The following is a 12969-nucleotide window of genomic DNA, read 5'->3' on the forward strand; positions in this document are numbered from 1 at the left end:
AACTCATCAATCTCTACTTCTCTTATTTTTTAGTAAACTATAGTTTCTACCACTTATCTTTGTTTTTTAGTGAACTATAGTTTCTACTACATTCCTTTGTTTTTTTATCAAGCCCTAGATGGGTTTTAATCAAACCCTACATTGATGAGGTAAAACTCTAACTTTTTTAATTTTATTTTGTATTTTCGTTTGGATAGTATGAAAGAATACAAAACGATTTCAAGGCAAAAAATCGAAGTGAAGAAGAAATTCCAAGAATTTTGTGGAAAATCTACGAAGATATGCTAGATTTTCGTGGCAAGTTTCCTTCTGTCTTGCCAAATTTTCGTAGGAAATCTACGAAATTGGCGAGTCAGATTTTTTTTTTTTTTACAAAAACTCAGAAATTAAGATCTCTCGTGCTTTGTCGATTTTCCACGAAGCATGAACAACTCTACTTGTTTGTAAAAAAATCTAGGATTTTAAAATTTTTGATTTCTAGATTTTAAAAGTTTAACGGATTTTAGGGTTTTTAGATATGATCTTTCTGGTTAGGAATATCTTTCACCAATTCCCTTCCCTTTGTTTGACGTCATAATCTTCTCCAAAAAAATTCCCTCTCTAGAATTTTGGGTTGATGATGAAGATGAAGTAGTAGAAGAAGACCAAACTTACTTAGGGTTTATGAGAAAAGAGGGAGGTGTTAAAATAATACATCTAATTCTAAGAGGACTTGAATGAAAATAATAGAGCCTTAGAAACTGGTGTCCATATAAAAAAATTAATTATTTTGGTTGTTCACATAAAATAGTTGTCCATATAAGAAAAATGGTTGTCCACGTATTGATCACCAAAAAGTGGTGGAAGTTTAGATTGCTACGTCCTCGCCCTGGGGAGGGTTGGCTATTTTAGACTTTTAGTGTAAAAATAAATGGCAATTTTCGTAATTATATTTCACTATGAGGCTAGTTATTTTGATATTTTACCAGTCCCTTAACTTTAAGAATAGTACAGCTGTACTTACAATCTTTTAAATTTTTCGGAATACCTTTAACATCCAATAGTCAATCTGCTCAAGCTCATATAGTTAAGGTATGAGCTTGAGCTCATCGAATCACCACTCTTTTTTATTTCTATCTAATTCGTGACTCCTAACTCTGTCTGAATAAATTGTAGTTCAAGTTTATTTGGGTCCATTTGAATAAGATGATTCAGAGGCCAAAAAAGAAAAACACCGCCTATTTGCGGTTGGGCTTTTCTTAGATATGGTACGGTACACAGATCTATCATATGGTTGTATGGACGCCCTATAATTCATGATTTATTCTTTGATTACCTGAACAAGCCCAATAACACAGAAATGACCCTTGATCCATGAACTTCCCCACAGAAATACTAAACATGTAAAAGAATTCTGTGCACATTCTTAAACAACGAGGGATTTAAACAATGAGGGATTTATGCTTGGTGAAACCAAAAATATCATGAAAAGTTCATTCCGTGGTTAAGCTTCGGAGAAAAAGAATTAACAGCCCAACCAAAAAGATAGTAAACCCAACGAGAAAAATATATTTTGTGGGTCAACTTCTATTATTCTTGCCAATCATTCTAAAGTTTATAGCTACAAAGCCATTTTTCGATAACCTGTTGCATGTATGTTTACAAGATGAACCCTTCATTCTTGGTATCATTCACTGAATATTTTATCCCTAAGAGTAACGAAAAACCCAACGAGCTTACAAGTTAAAACAAAGTGCTCAATCCATGATATGATCAATTGGGTATTAAAAAGTCAGTAATATGTTCGTATTGACAAAAATAGATAAAAATTCTGCTAGAAAAGGGAGCAAACTCATACCTCAAATCTAATCTTTGATGGGTTATTATTGTTTGTGATTAGAAGTACCAACTTTGTTTGGTATTAGCGATTTCTCCTTTGAGCTGGTACTTAGAATGCTCTCAGAATTGGTGGGTTGGTTTTCACCATAACCAGGTCTCATCCAGATCTTCACTTGTCCTTCCCGGCTTGCAGTGAGAACTGATTCTTGGGTAAATATCAAGCCCGACAAGGGTTCGGTGTGAACACGGTGGGTTACTACAGGAGAGAGCTTTGGCACATCACGCATGCTTGGAGCAGGTTGGAGAGTACCTATTGGGCTAATGTTGTCCCAGTGAGAAGATTGACTTCCAGTGCTATATGTTGGCGATCCGCCTGGAGGACCTCGACGAAGGGGAACCACTAGCTCGTCTATAACTAGGTCCCATAGAAGCAACTGTGTATCCTGCATAGATGAGAAGTGGGAAAAAACAAATTATGAGCTCCTTCAAATGATGAGTGGAAAACTATAAACGAGGAAAAGCAGATAACTAGATTTCCGTAATAATCAATTTTTGAGTTTCTACATTGAACCTCGAATTAAAGGTTTAGAAGGACTACACTACAGAAGGAACCAAACACAATGAGCAGGATTAGAATTCCAAGAGAACGGAGAACCAAATTGAACTCTGATATCCAACAACATTTCATGCCTTGAAAGTTTCCTGAGCTAGTAAACTGAGCGGAATCCCAAGAGAACCGATTGAACGGTAGATCCAACAGATATTTTGCGCCTTCAAACTTGAAAGTTGCCGGACTAGTAATTGCAAACCCAAGAAGCCTATGTTCGAGATGGAACTGAAAGCTCTTAAGCTCATCAGACAAATATCAAGGAGACCTAGTGAGTGTCTACAACTATTTTTGTCGCGAAATCGTATTTTCTAGGGGAGACTAATGAACCCTTAAAATGGTATTTAGGAGTTGTACATGTCTCAAAGACCTTCCTATGTGATATTCGTTTCTTTAAGATGGAAAGGCTACTCGCCATGCTCACCGGAGGGCATTAATCCAGTACTTGGTTTAAATGAAACCCAAAATATTTCATATGTACTGCTAAAGAACAAATATAATGAAGGCACTGATATCTTTACCACATATACAGTAAGTCACATGGAACCTTACCTGACCAACAGAACCAAACCGATACATGACATTTTCACCTGTGTCATCTGATGTCGGTGATGACCAGTATGAGTCAAAAGAAACACCACTAACCTGCAGGCCGTAATATATGAAGTATGAGATGGTTTGTGCAAATGAAAGAGAAGAACCATTTAATAGAGTTTTTCTCTAAAAACATTTAGTAGAGTGCTTACCCATGAGTTATGTCCTTCTCCCCAAGCTACTACCTTTCGATCATCCATGCTCCAAACTTGTACCAGATCATCTTCACCTCCAGCCAAAATATATTTTCCGTCCATGCTGGAAAACATCGTCTAAACATCAATCATTTTGTTTCTCTACAAAAAGCTTAGGGACAGTCCTTGTTGCCAACAAACTACTTTACCTCCAAGAACAACAAAGTAGAGCACCATAATAGCTTTTTCCACCACATATTAGCTGTTCCTTGGAGTAGTCAAATACTCGCAAGTAACCTACATATAGTAGTTGCTCATGTATTAAACTTGACTGTAGTGATTGACGAAAATTATGGGTGTTAGATTAAAAAAGCTACCATCTCTTCCAACAGTTGCCAAGTATGTCCCATCTGCTGAGAAAGATATGCTATTGACTGAACCTTGACAAATATGCCATCTAGCAATTGGATTACTCTGCAAGATAATAAGAACAAGAAATAAAAACCATAGATGTTGGAGTTAAAATAATGTTTCTTCAGACAACAAGACAGCATCTCCTTTTCCCGTTAAAGCATGGATATATATCATTGGAATTTCTTTTCGGCAGCACGAAAAAGTTAAGGTTACTTGCGAGAACTTAAGGTAGAATTCGAAACTGGGGAAACCCAATTGATTTGCAAATTGTTAACCTATATGTTAAGAAGACCGCGTGACGAGAACTTTGACCTGAGTATCTTATGTGTTATTTTAAGGCATGAGAATATATCCTGAAATGCTTGTAAACTATGAAAATAAAGAAGAAATTTAGTTTGTAAATAGTAGCATTCACATTATGTCAGTTATATCTTCAAATAGATCTAGCTAATACATTTATAACATTCATAGAGCCTAGATATGCTAACCGGAAATAAAGTACTGTATGTAAGAAATGATCTATCTAACTCACACCTAGGCATATGTCCAACAGAGAATATGACACAACCTTACTACAGAACTCGTAGAAAATAGAACGTCTATGTAACGAAGCTTGAGAAAAGAACTTCGAAATGACTATTGGGCTAGGAGCCTTTATTTAACTTGAAGACGGAAGGCAGGAATTCAAGCTGAAGATTTGAGAATCCCATGGGCTAACAAATAGACCAATAACCCCTTTTGATATTGAACAATACGACTTCCTAAACCTATGAACTCAAAGATTCCTAAACCTATTGATTTTGAGCTATTATAGCTAAACTGGTCTCAAGAGAAACCAGTAGCTTGAGAGGGTAACAACAAGACTCTAGTTTGCTGAAAGCATTTAACAAGATGCAGAAAAAGATGTTATCCGTTGCAATGATTTAGACGAACAACATATTCATAACCTCAATATCCAACCCACATGTACAGTAGTATCTGGCGTTGCTGAGATTAACAAGCTAAAAATGAATTTGCAGTAACTTTAATTGATATATCGTGTTATAGTTAATGGTGATTCTTATTCCAACAGTATAACGTCATGAATCAATAAGATGTTTTCACCCTACTTGACATTCGAAAAGGCTCAGATATGGTACATGTTTTGTTCCATTGAAATAAAATAATTCATACACTTTCCTTGATAGACAAGCTACCTGCCTCTGCGACTTTGTTCTTTACTAATCAATCAACTCTCTATCTGAATCCAAAAGGCCAGTTTATTCTACATTTTTATGCTGGTGACTTATAGGATAAGGAGATATTTGTCATGCAATTTTTATCATCCATTAGTTTCTCAGTTTTTCCTTCATAATCAAATTGTTCAAGTATAAAGTACCAAAGGAAACCACAAGAAACTACTAAAGGTTATGCACATGCACATAGTGAGAACATATTCACAAGCAATAGGATTACCTTACTAGAGCGGGCATGTGCAACGGAAAACTGAGTTTGATCCCTGACAACAGGAAATGACGATTCAGCAGCAGCATCCTTGCACTAAACATATACAGTAAAATAGAAGTCAATCTGTATTTGAAGCATCACAGACTGACATACACCCAAAGGAAAAAAATTGTCAATATTGAGATTTGAGATATGAAGCTTACCTTTTCATACACGTACAAGTTTCCATCAGCGTGAGCAACAATAAAAGTGTTATCACCTTCAGGCACCCAAGTAATACTAGTGCACCGGCTGAAAACAGCTAGTTGCTACCAATGTTAGTTCAGTTTAAAAAATACATGGTACTCAAAGTCCTAGATTATCAAGATATCTATTGAGTTAGGTTTTTTAGCATACCATGTATATAAATTAGTACATTATGTGCATGGCAAATAATTATCTCAAGTACATCCAGAAACTCTTACAAGATAAGGCAGTTACACCAACAAGATTGACTAGAGCGGTACATATACACACGAGAACTTTTGGACTCATGGGTTCTCTACAAAGTTTTATAAGTCCAAAAGCACCACTTATTCTATACAGATATATATATATATATATATATATATAGAGAGAGAGAGAGAGAGAGAGAGAGAGAGAGAGAGAGAGAGAGAGAGAGCAAAGACTTGCCTGCTATTAATTGAACCATCTTTGTTATAATGATGGGCACCCACAAGCTTCTTTCCAACATCTTGCAATTGTTGTCTTAGTGACACCGAGTACACTACCAAAAACCAAACAAGTTAACAAGAGGGGCATCTAATTTACTGCAGAGACATCTATCTAAATACAAGTAATGGTTCTACCATCTCCAGAGTTCAATCCGATAATCAAGTCATGCCCATCTTTCGCCTCAGGATCAAATGCATGACAAATAGGATTTGAATTACTGAAATGAATCGATTTAATAGGATCCTATAGTCAAAATATGAACTCATTAGAACCATTTTCAACCCAAAATTAGACGCAAGAATTTGTAACCAAAATCACAATGACAACATAGAAAATACCCAATTACCTTATCTTGTGAATTGAAATCACTAATGAAAATAGTGTCTCCCACATTGAAGATCAAGTAGGTTCCTTTACCATCATAATTCGAAGTAATTGGAGAATGACTAGTACTTGAAGAACCCATTGAAGCAATCTTACCATTCCCAGTAAGTGTTTTACTTGAACCATTTCCTCCTACAAAACTAAGTGCACGGCTTCCATTACCTCCCCCCAAAAGCCTAACAGCAGCTAATCTCACTCCACTACCAGAGCTAGAGCTTGAAGTTGGGGTAGGAGGTAATTGTGCAGGTTTATCTTTGAGATGTGCTATAGTTACCTTATAAAGGGAAAAAAAACCTAAATTTAGAGAGAGAGAGAGAGAAACTGATTTTAGAGAAAGAAACATAATAATAAACCCTTGAATGAAATTTACCTGAGTAACAGCTTTGCCATGAGCATAGTGAAGAAGACCAGTAGGATGAGTTTTCTCATACTGTAATTTATAACGACCTTCTAGGGTTTTGAAATAGGTTTTCAAACCAGGTGATTGAACATTCGTTGAAGAAGAAGAAGACATCATACCGTTGCTGTTGTTGTTGTTGTTCATATCGAAGAAAATTGATTTCAGCGCATAAGATCATCACAATGGTGAATTTCCTACACCTTTTCCCCAAATTACTGATTCTTTCGTCAAGTACAAATGAGGAATCAAAATCGGAAATCGATCAGAAAGTTAGATGTTGTTTTGAGTTTGACCTCGATTGATTAAAAATCTAAGTAAAATTTTACGATCGGAATTAGGGTTTTGGTGATTTGGGGGTCAAGCGATTGAAAATGAAGATGAGAATTGTTAAAAGTATTTTCTCTCTCTAGTATTTTCGTCATGATTATACAGTGTTTCTGTCTACAGTTTAATTATTTAGTGGATTCATTATCATGATATCTTTGACCAATTGACTCAGATCTCCCTCTCATGAAATCTATGATTTTGTATGTGGCAGCAGCTACCGGTGGGAATTGGTCCCGCCCAGGCCGGGCATTTAACATTGTCGGGTCGGGTCGGGCAGGTCGCGCTTTGAAACTCTCGATTCTCGAGTTTAGTCGAACGGGTTATTTTAAAAGTCCTGGTATCCAAAACTTGTCCAAGTCAGTCAAATTTTTCGAACTTCTCAAGTATTAGGTTTTCTCCGAGAACCGAAATTTCAAATAAAATATTTTTGTTTTTTATTTTCTACCACAATCGAAATTTCATTCCTTGATTTTTCACTATTCAAGAAAATGACACCTATGATCAGTATACATGTATATACATCCATTTTAATGTGGTCGATGTTACGGGGAAATAAAGAAATTTTCCGGGGTGTGAAGTTATGGGTGGAAACAAAAAAAATTAATTTTTTTTTGTTTCTCCCAAACAACCAAATCCTTTTCATCTTCTTCTTCCTTTCACCTACCATCTTCAGCGACAACTTTTTTTTTTTCTCCTCCTCTCATCTCCGGCGATGGGGAGGAGCCCCTTCGCCGGAACTAAAAAGAAAGAGAGGGGAAGAGAAGAGAGAGAAGAAAGAGAAGGAGAAGAGAGAGAGATAGAGAGAGAGAGAGAGAGAGAGAGAGAGTGAGAGAGAGAAAGAGAAGAGAGGGAAAGAGAAGAGAGAGAAAGAGAAGAGAGAGAGAGAGAGAGAGAAAAGGGAGATAGAGAAGATGATGAAGTCGTCGGTCGTCGTCGGCACCATCCGGGCGGCGATTTTCTACCGGCGACTTATAAGGTGCGTTTGGTTTGATTTTTTTTGTTTTTCACCGTTTTTTCCGGAAATATTTCTGCTTTCCCCAGAGCGGTGACCTTTAATATCTTTGACCAATTGATTGAGATCTCCATGAGATGAAATCTACCATCTTGTATGTGGCAGCAACCACAGTCTAGAAAATGGGAAGGAAGTTTTGGGTCATATTTTGTCATAAATCAATTGAGGGGTATTTGCTTATGCATTAAATTCGGTTTAGAGACAATAACTGATTCGAAAAAGATTTCAGAATATTTATTCTGATATCGACATAAATCACTTTCTCGAAATGATTTATATTAATTTTGATTGAATAAGTTGATTTTGGATTTTTGAGGAAAAAAAGAAAGTTAATTTCCATTTAAAAGGTTAAAAAAAATGATTTGAAATGGTAATTACCATTCATCTTAACAAATTATATTGAGTAGCCGAGTCGGACTCTGCTTTGTCATATTCAAACAATAAAAGAAAACGACAGAAATCTCTTAGATATATTATATATAGGTCCACTAAGAATTCCGAACTTAGATAATTTCCTCTATTGGGGTTGAAAGTGTTATAGGAAACACATCTAATCGCTCGTTCGACCTTTCTACTAATTTTATTATAAAAAAATAGAAAAAGAATAGGGTATCAATGGAATGACTTTCATGGGATGAAATATTGCTAAAGAGGTGCAATTTTTCCAAGATTCAATCTTTTCCCACCTTATAGGTTAGTTGGTTAGCTTGTATTTGAGAAATAAAGAAAGAAAAAACAAGCACTTGACCTAGTGGGTCTGGGGTCCATGGTTTTTAGGAACCTAGTGGGTTTGGGTCCATGGTTTGTCAATTGTCAGAACTCCACTTATGTTGTCCATATTTGTACAACAAATCAGACTTAATTCTAACATGAAATCCAACTCAGAGATCTAAATCGACTCGAGTAAGACTTTAGAACATTTGTGTTTGTCCGACTCGTGGTGTCTGACTCAGTTGAATGACAGATTGTGTTGATTTTAAGTCCTGAATCAAACAAATCAGATCCCGACAAAGAAAAAAACACACACCATCGTAGTCATTCAGAAATAAACAAAAAAACATTACTAATTATTTTAAGTATGAATTGCGTTGGATCAATTGATACATGAATAAAGAAATAAATAAATTGTTTATCTCATATCTGAAATTCAAATAAAAAGAAAATCAAGTACTATTAATCCATTCTTCAATAATCTCAAAAGAAAGAATGCTAATATCAAACGTGGTCTAAACGTTCCCTTCTCTAGCCAAGAAGACTAAACTAGATCTTTTTGCTTCTTCTAAACAGGAAAAATACTTTCGGCAAAAGGCGTAAACAAAGAGCGAGCCGAAGACTTGATACAGCCAATCTGTTTCATTTTAACCTTATCGAACATCTTATGTTTCCAACTATAAGTATATACAGAAACATACTTCATATGTCTAGATGGATCCGAAAAATATTCTAACATCATCTTGTCTGTTCCTGCAACACCACGAAAGTAAAGAATCTGATTCATATCCCAATTGAATGGTAATAAGATAGTTTCTTCAATCCAATTTCGATTCTCATTGTTGTTAATTTCATCTTTTAATACCCAAAACTTCACAATGTGATCATTCATTCTATAAGACAGAGCTATATGGCCGTCTACTTCGACTAAACCTGCAATCTCAAATGGGCCGAAACGTCCAACAATATGAGGCTGGCAAGTGAGAATGAACTCAGGAATAGGAATGACTCTGAACTTTTCCTCTCCAACATCAAACACTACTAAGACTTCAGGATCATCATTTTGATTACGTTCATATTTTTTACTAGCATGAGAACTATAACCCATTCCCCATTCGCTAGGCATATGTTTATTATTCCAGTATAAAGAACCATTCACATAAACAGATTCTCCTTTGACCTCATATGGTGGGACTTCATCGATCCTTCTCCACGATTTGTCATCGCCTATTGTCAATATTTCACAAACTAGATTGTATTGGTTTTTGAATTTAAGCCCGGGTAAAGTGTGGCTTCCATTTACTCTCCATATGCTGAGTACTTTGTGTTTATTAGTTGCAGGATCAAATCCGAAATGATAAGTTGGGCGCATAGCGTTAAATGCTTTGAATACAAACAACTTTCGCTGTTTTTTTACTTCCTCGTCTTCTTCTTCTTCTTCGTTTACCTCCTTGTGTTCTTGTTTTAGTTCTTTCTCATCATGCTCATCTTCTTGTTCTTCTTCTCCCTTTTCTTCTTCTCGTACTTCATTTTGTTCTTCCACTTGTAATTCTTCTTCATGTAATTGGATTACTAATGTCGATTGAATCCATGGTGAAATTTGACGAGTACTAACATTATATAAACGAACAGAAAAGGCTTCCGAGTGGATGAAACAGATCAAACCATTTACCAATGGCAAAACCTCATCATAAAATAATGAACTACTCTTCCTTACGGAATAAATGTTTGCTCTTGTTCTATATCTCCCTTCAATCAATTTAACTGTCATGAAACACTCCTTGCATGAACGTCGTAGTGAAAGCTTTGAATCCACTCTCGACCAACCTTCCGTTAATGGAACAATGACAAGAAAACCAATACGATTTTTTGATTGAGTAAGCTGCAAATCAATCAAGCTCGAGTCTTTTTCGATTAAGTACTTCCAGTTTTTACATACAGATTTCAACTGCATTAGTGATTTAACAGGTAGTCTGCTGAGTATCTGAACCAATGTATCAACATTATAAATAGGCTTCGAATTATCATCAGCACCACCACCATTAACACATTTACTCTTACTCATCTTCTTCTGGGTCACGACGTCCTCTTTTTTCTTTCCTTTTCTTAGTCCGCGGCATTTCTATAGATAAAGTGATAATTCAAGTCCAACAAGAACAGAGTTTGAATAAAAACACGATAAAAGAGTGATGTAACAGTTTTATTTCAATTACAACGTTATAACGGTAAGATTGTAAGAACCATGTCGAAAACACTAATGGGAAGTTTGATAGGCAATGCTGAATGCTCAAACTTGTTAAAGGAAATGTGTTTTCACCCCAAGACTTGGTAAAAAAAGTCGACCAAGTATTTTAGAGGCAATTCCATTTTGTTTAGGGTGTTCATCACCCACTTTTTTTTCTCTCTTTCCAGCAAAAACTTACCGGCGGACAATATCCAACCAGCGACCTTAACCAAAAGAAAAAACTTCTTCCTCCAAGTGATGAGCCGGTATACCCATGTCAGGTAGCAGGTACCCATGGTCTACAAGTGGTCCATTCGGACTCGGACGGACTCGCCCTGGTAGGGGGTACCCACTTCCTAAGGTTCCTACTCCTAATCATATCTTACAACAGTTTTTCATCCTGGGAAATGATAGAGTGACTTAGAAATTGGTACTTAGTGGGTGACATATTTCCTCATTTAGAAACAAAAGCGGTCCCCACCGTAGTCAAACTTTGAAAAAACCTCGTCTTTTAGTGATTCCACATCAGCTGGGCATTAAAATGCCCAGAAAACTGGGCACTCTAGCATCTCCCTTTCATCCTACTCTGCACTGCGGAGGTCCCAGGTTCGATCCTATCGAAGTGTAAATCCAGGAATATTGAACGTGAGTATAAATAAAGTAGTTTCTGTTGGCTTTATGCCATTTAATTTCGTCATGCTTTAGGCCATTAATTTCGTCAAGCTTCAAACTAGTAGTAATTCGGCAGTTATCGTGCTTGTCACATCCTATCGATGTATCAATGCCTTTGTAATGACCATTGTAGTCAATTTAAAAAAAAAACAGGTTTTCAACCAAAAAGACATGAAATAGAAATAATATTTATTCAAAAAATTATAATGGTAGCGCACCCACTACCTAAGCCTAAAAAAATAGAAAATGTGGCAAACTCCTAAATCGAAACCTAGAAAAGTTTGATGATTTTGATTAATTCTCAGTGAGAAATTACGTTTCTTCGTTAAAGTTAAGGAATAAAGATAAGGAAAAGAAACTAATAAAACAGATACTAAAAGAGATACAACTCCAGAAACTAGGTTTAATGAAACATACCTTCCTGTCCCTATAGGTAGCGACATGCACCATCCTTCGTTGTCCTGATGATGAAGATGATAAACAACTCTTTCTTGCTGCTTTAATATTTACGACTTAACACTTGAAGAAGAATTTACTTTCCTTAGGGCAAATCCAACGTGAGGGGGGAGCCCAGCCCTTCCTTTCTAACCCTGGAGACCCGGGGCTGGGCTCCCGGCGGGGCTGGGAGCCCCATGCTCCCGGGCTCCCAAACACGGCCGTTGGGAGTTCCAACGGTCATATTTGGGAAGGATTTCGCCCCACTTTATTTTTATTTTTTATTTTCTTTTTAAAATAATTTGTTTTTTTTAAATCTTGTTATTATTCTAAATACTTCTTCTTTAGGTATTTTTCTCTATTTTTTTTTGTGTTTATCTTTTTGAAATTATCTATCTCGGACAATATCACATTTAATTTATAGTCGAAATCTAATAATTCATAGTCGAAATCTAAAATCAAAATTTCGCAAACGTACTTCGCGCACGTACATTATTTGAATTTGGGAGCCTCTGTTGGGAGTCTGATGTAGGGGCTCCCAAAATTCAGGGGCTCCCCAAATTGGGAGCCTGAGCCCCACATTGGACTTCCCCTATCTAGTATTTACATTGCCCAAAAGTGAAAGGGTGATTTAGGAAAATAAATAAATTTTCGAGGTACAAAGTTTTAGATGGAAACAAAAATAATTTGACATCTTTTGTTTCCTCCAAACACTTAAACCTTTATATTTTTTGTGGTCAATATGTAGACAATCAAAAATCTTATGTGGACAACAATTTACGTGGACAAACTATGTAATCAGAAAACTTATGTGGACAACCAATTTATAGAGGGACATTAATCTAATATATTTGACTGATGTCCTCTAAAAATTAGAGATGTTAATTTCAGTCCTTTTTCTTCTTCCACAAACCCTAGGCAACATTTGGGTATTCTTTTTTCTTCTTTGGTTGTGTTTGATATCAGGGAAATAATTCCATGGAAATAAAAAAGTTTCATGAAAAGTCTTCCACAAAATTTATTATGTGGAAATAAGAGTTCTTTCATTTGGTGGTCATTTGTTATTCCGTAGAATTA

The 12969-nt window shown here is 36.0% G+C and overlaps 2 protein-coding genes across 2 annotated transcripts; both read right to left on the minus strand.

Moving 5' to 3' along the window:
- Positions 1 to 1550: 1550 nt before the first annotated feature.
- On the minus strand, positions 1551 to 7060 carry LOC147564721 (putative catabolite repression protein creC). The gene is made up of 11 exons (XM_086649560.1): positions 6482 to 7060; positions 6074 to 6385; positions 5862 to 5970; positions 5686 to 5779; positions 5217 to 5304; positions 5023 to 5106; positions 3531 to 3627; positions 3363 to 3450; positions 3172 to 3277; positions 2978 to 3070; positions 1551 to 2261 (listed from the first exon to the last, which is right to left on the minus strand). The coding sequence occupies exons 1-11, from the start codon at positions 6653 to 6655 to the stop codon at positions 1863 to 1865; spliced, it is 1644 nt and encodes a 547-aa protein (XP_086505686.1). The 5' UTR covers positions 6656 to 7060; the 3' UTR covers positions 1551 to 1862.
- A 1860-nt stretch (positions 7061 to 8920) lies between these two features.
- LOC147564722 (F-box/kelch-repeat protein At4g19930-like) lies at positions 8921 to 12045 on the minus strand. Its single transcript, XM_086649570.1, has 2 exons — positions 11875 to 12045; positions 8921 to 10683 (listed from the first exon to the last, which is right to left on the minus strand). Exons 1-2 carry the CDS (start codon positions 11905 to 11907, stop codon positions 9130 to 9132), a joined length of 1587 nt encoding a protein of 528 aa, XP_086505696.1. The 5' UTR covers positions 11908 to 12045; the 3' UTR covers positions 8921 to 9129.
- Between the last annotated feature and the right edge of the window lie 924 nt (positions 12046 to 12969).

Source organism: Eschscholzia californica, unplaced genomic scaffold (assembly GCF_041429995.1).
Source record: "Eschscholzia californica isolate CP2 unplaced genomic scaffold, dmEscCali1.0.p SCAF_1, whole genome shotgun sequence".
NCBI classification, from domain to species: Eukaryota; Viridiplantae; Streptophyta; class Magnoliopsida; order Ranunculales; family Papaveraceae; genus Eschscholzia; species Eschscholzia californica.

Coding starts and splice junctions, on each gene's coding strand:
- LOC147564722 (XM_086649570.1), bottom strand. CDS start 11,907: ATGGTGCATGTCGCTACCTATAGGGACAGGAAG. Junction 10,684..11,874: donor CTACCTATAGGGACAGGAAG/GTATGTTTCATT, acceptor CTTTATCTATAG/AAATGCCGCGGACTAAGAAA.
- LOC147564721 (XM_086649560.1), bottom strand. CDS start 6,655: ATGAACAACAACAACAACAGCAACGGTATGATGTCTTCTTCTTCTTCA. Junction 5,971..6,073: donor ATTTCAATTCACAAGATAAG/GTAATTGGGTAT, acceptor TTTTGACTATAG/GATCCTATTAAATCGATTCA. Junction 3,278..3,362: donor CTACTTTGTTGTTCTTGGAG/GTAAAGTAGTTT, acceptor GATGTTTTCCAG/CATGGACGGAAAATATATTT.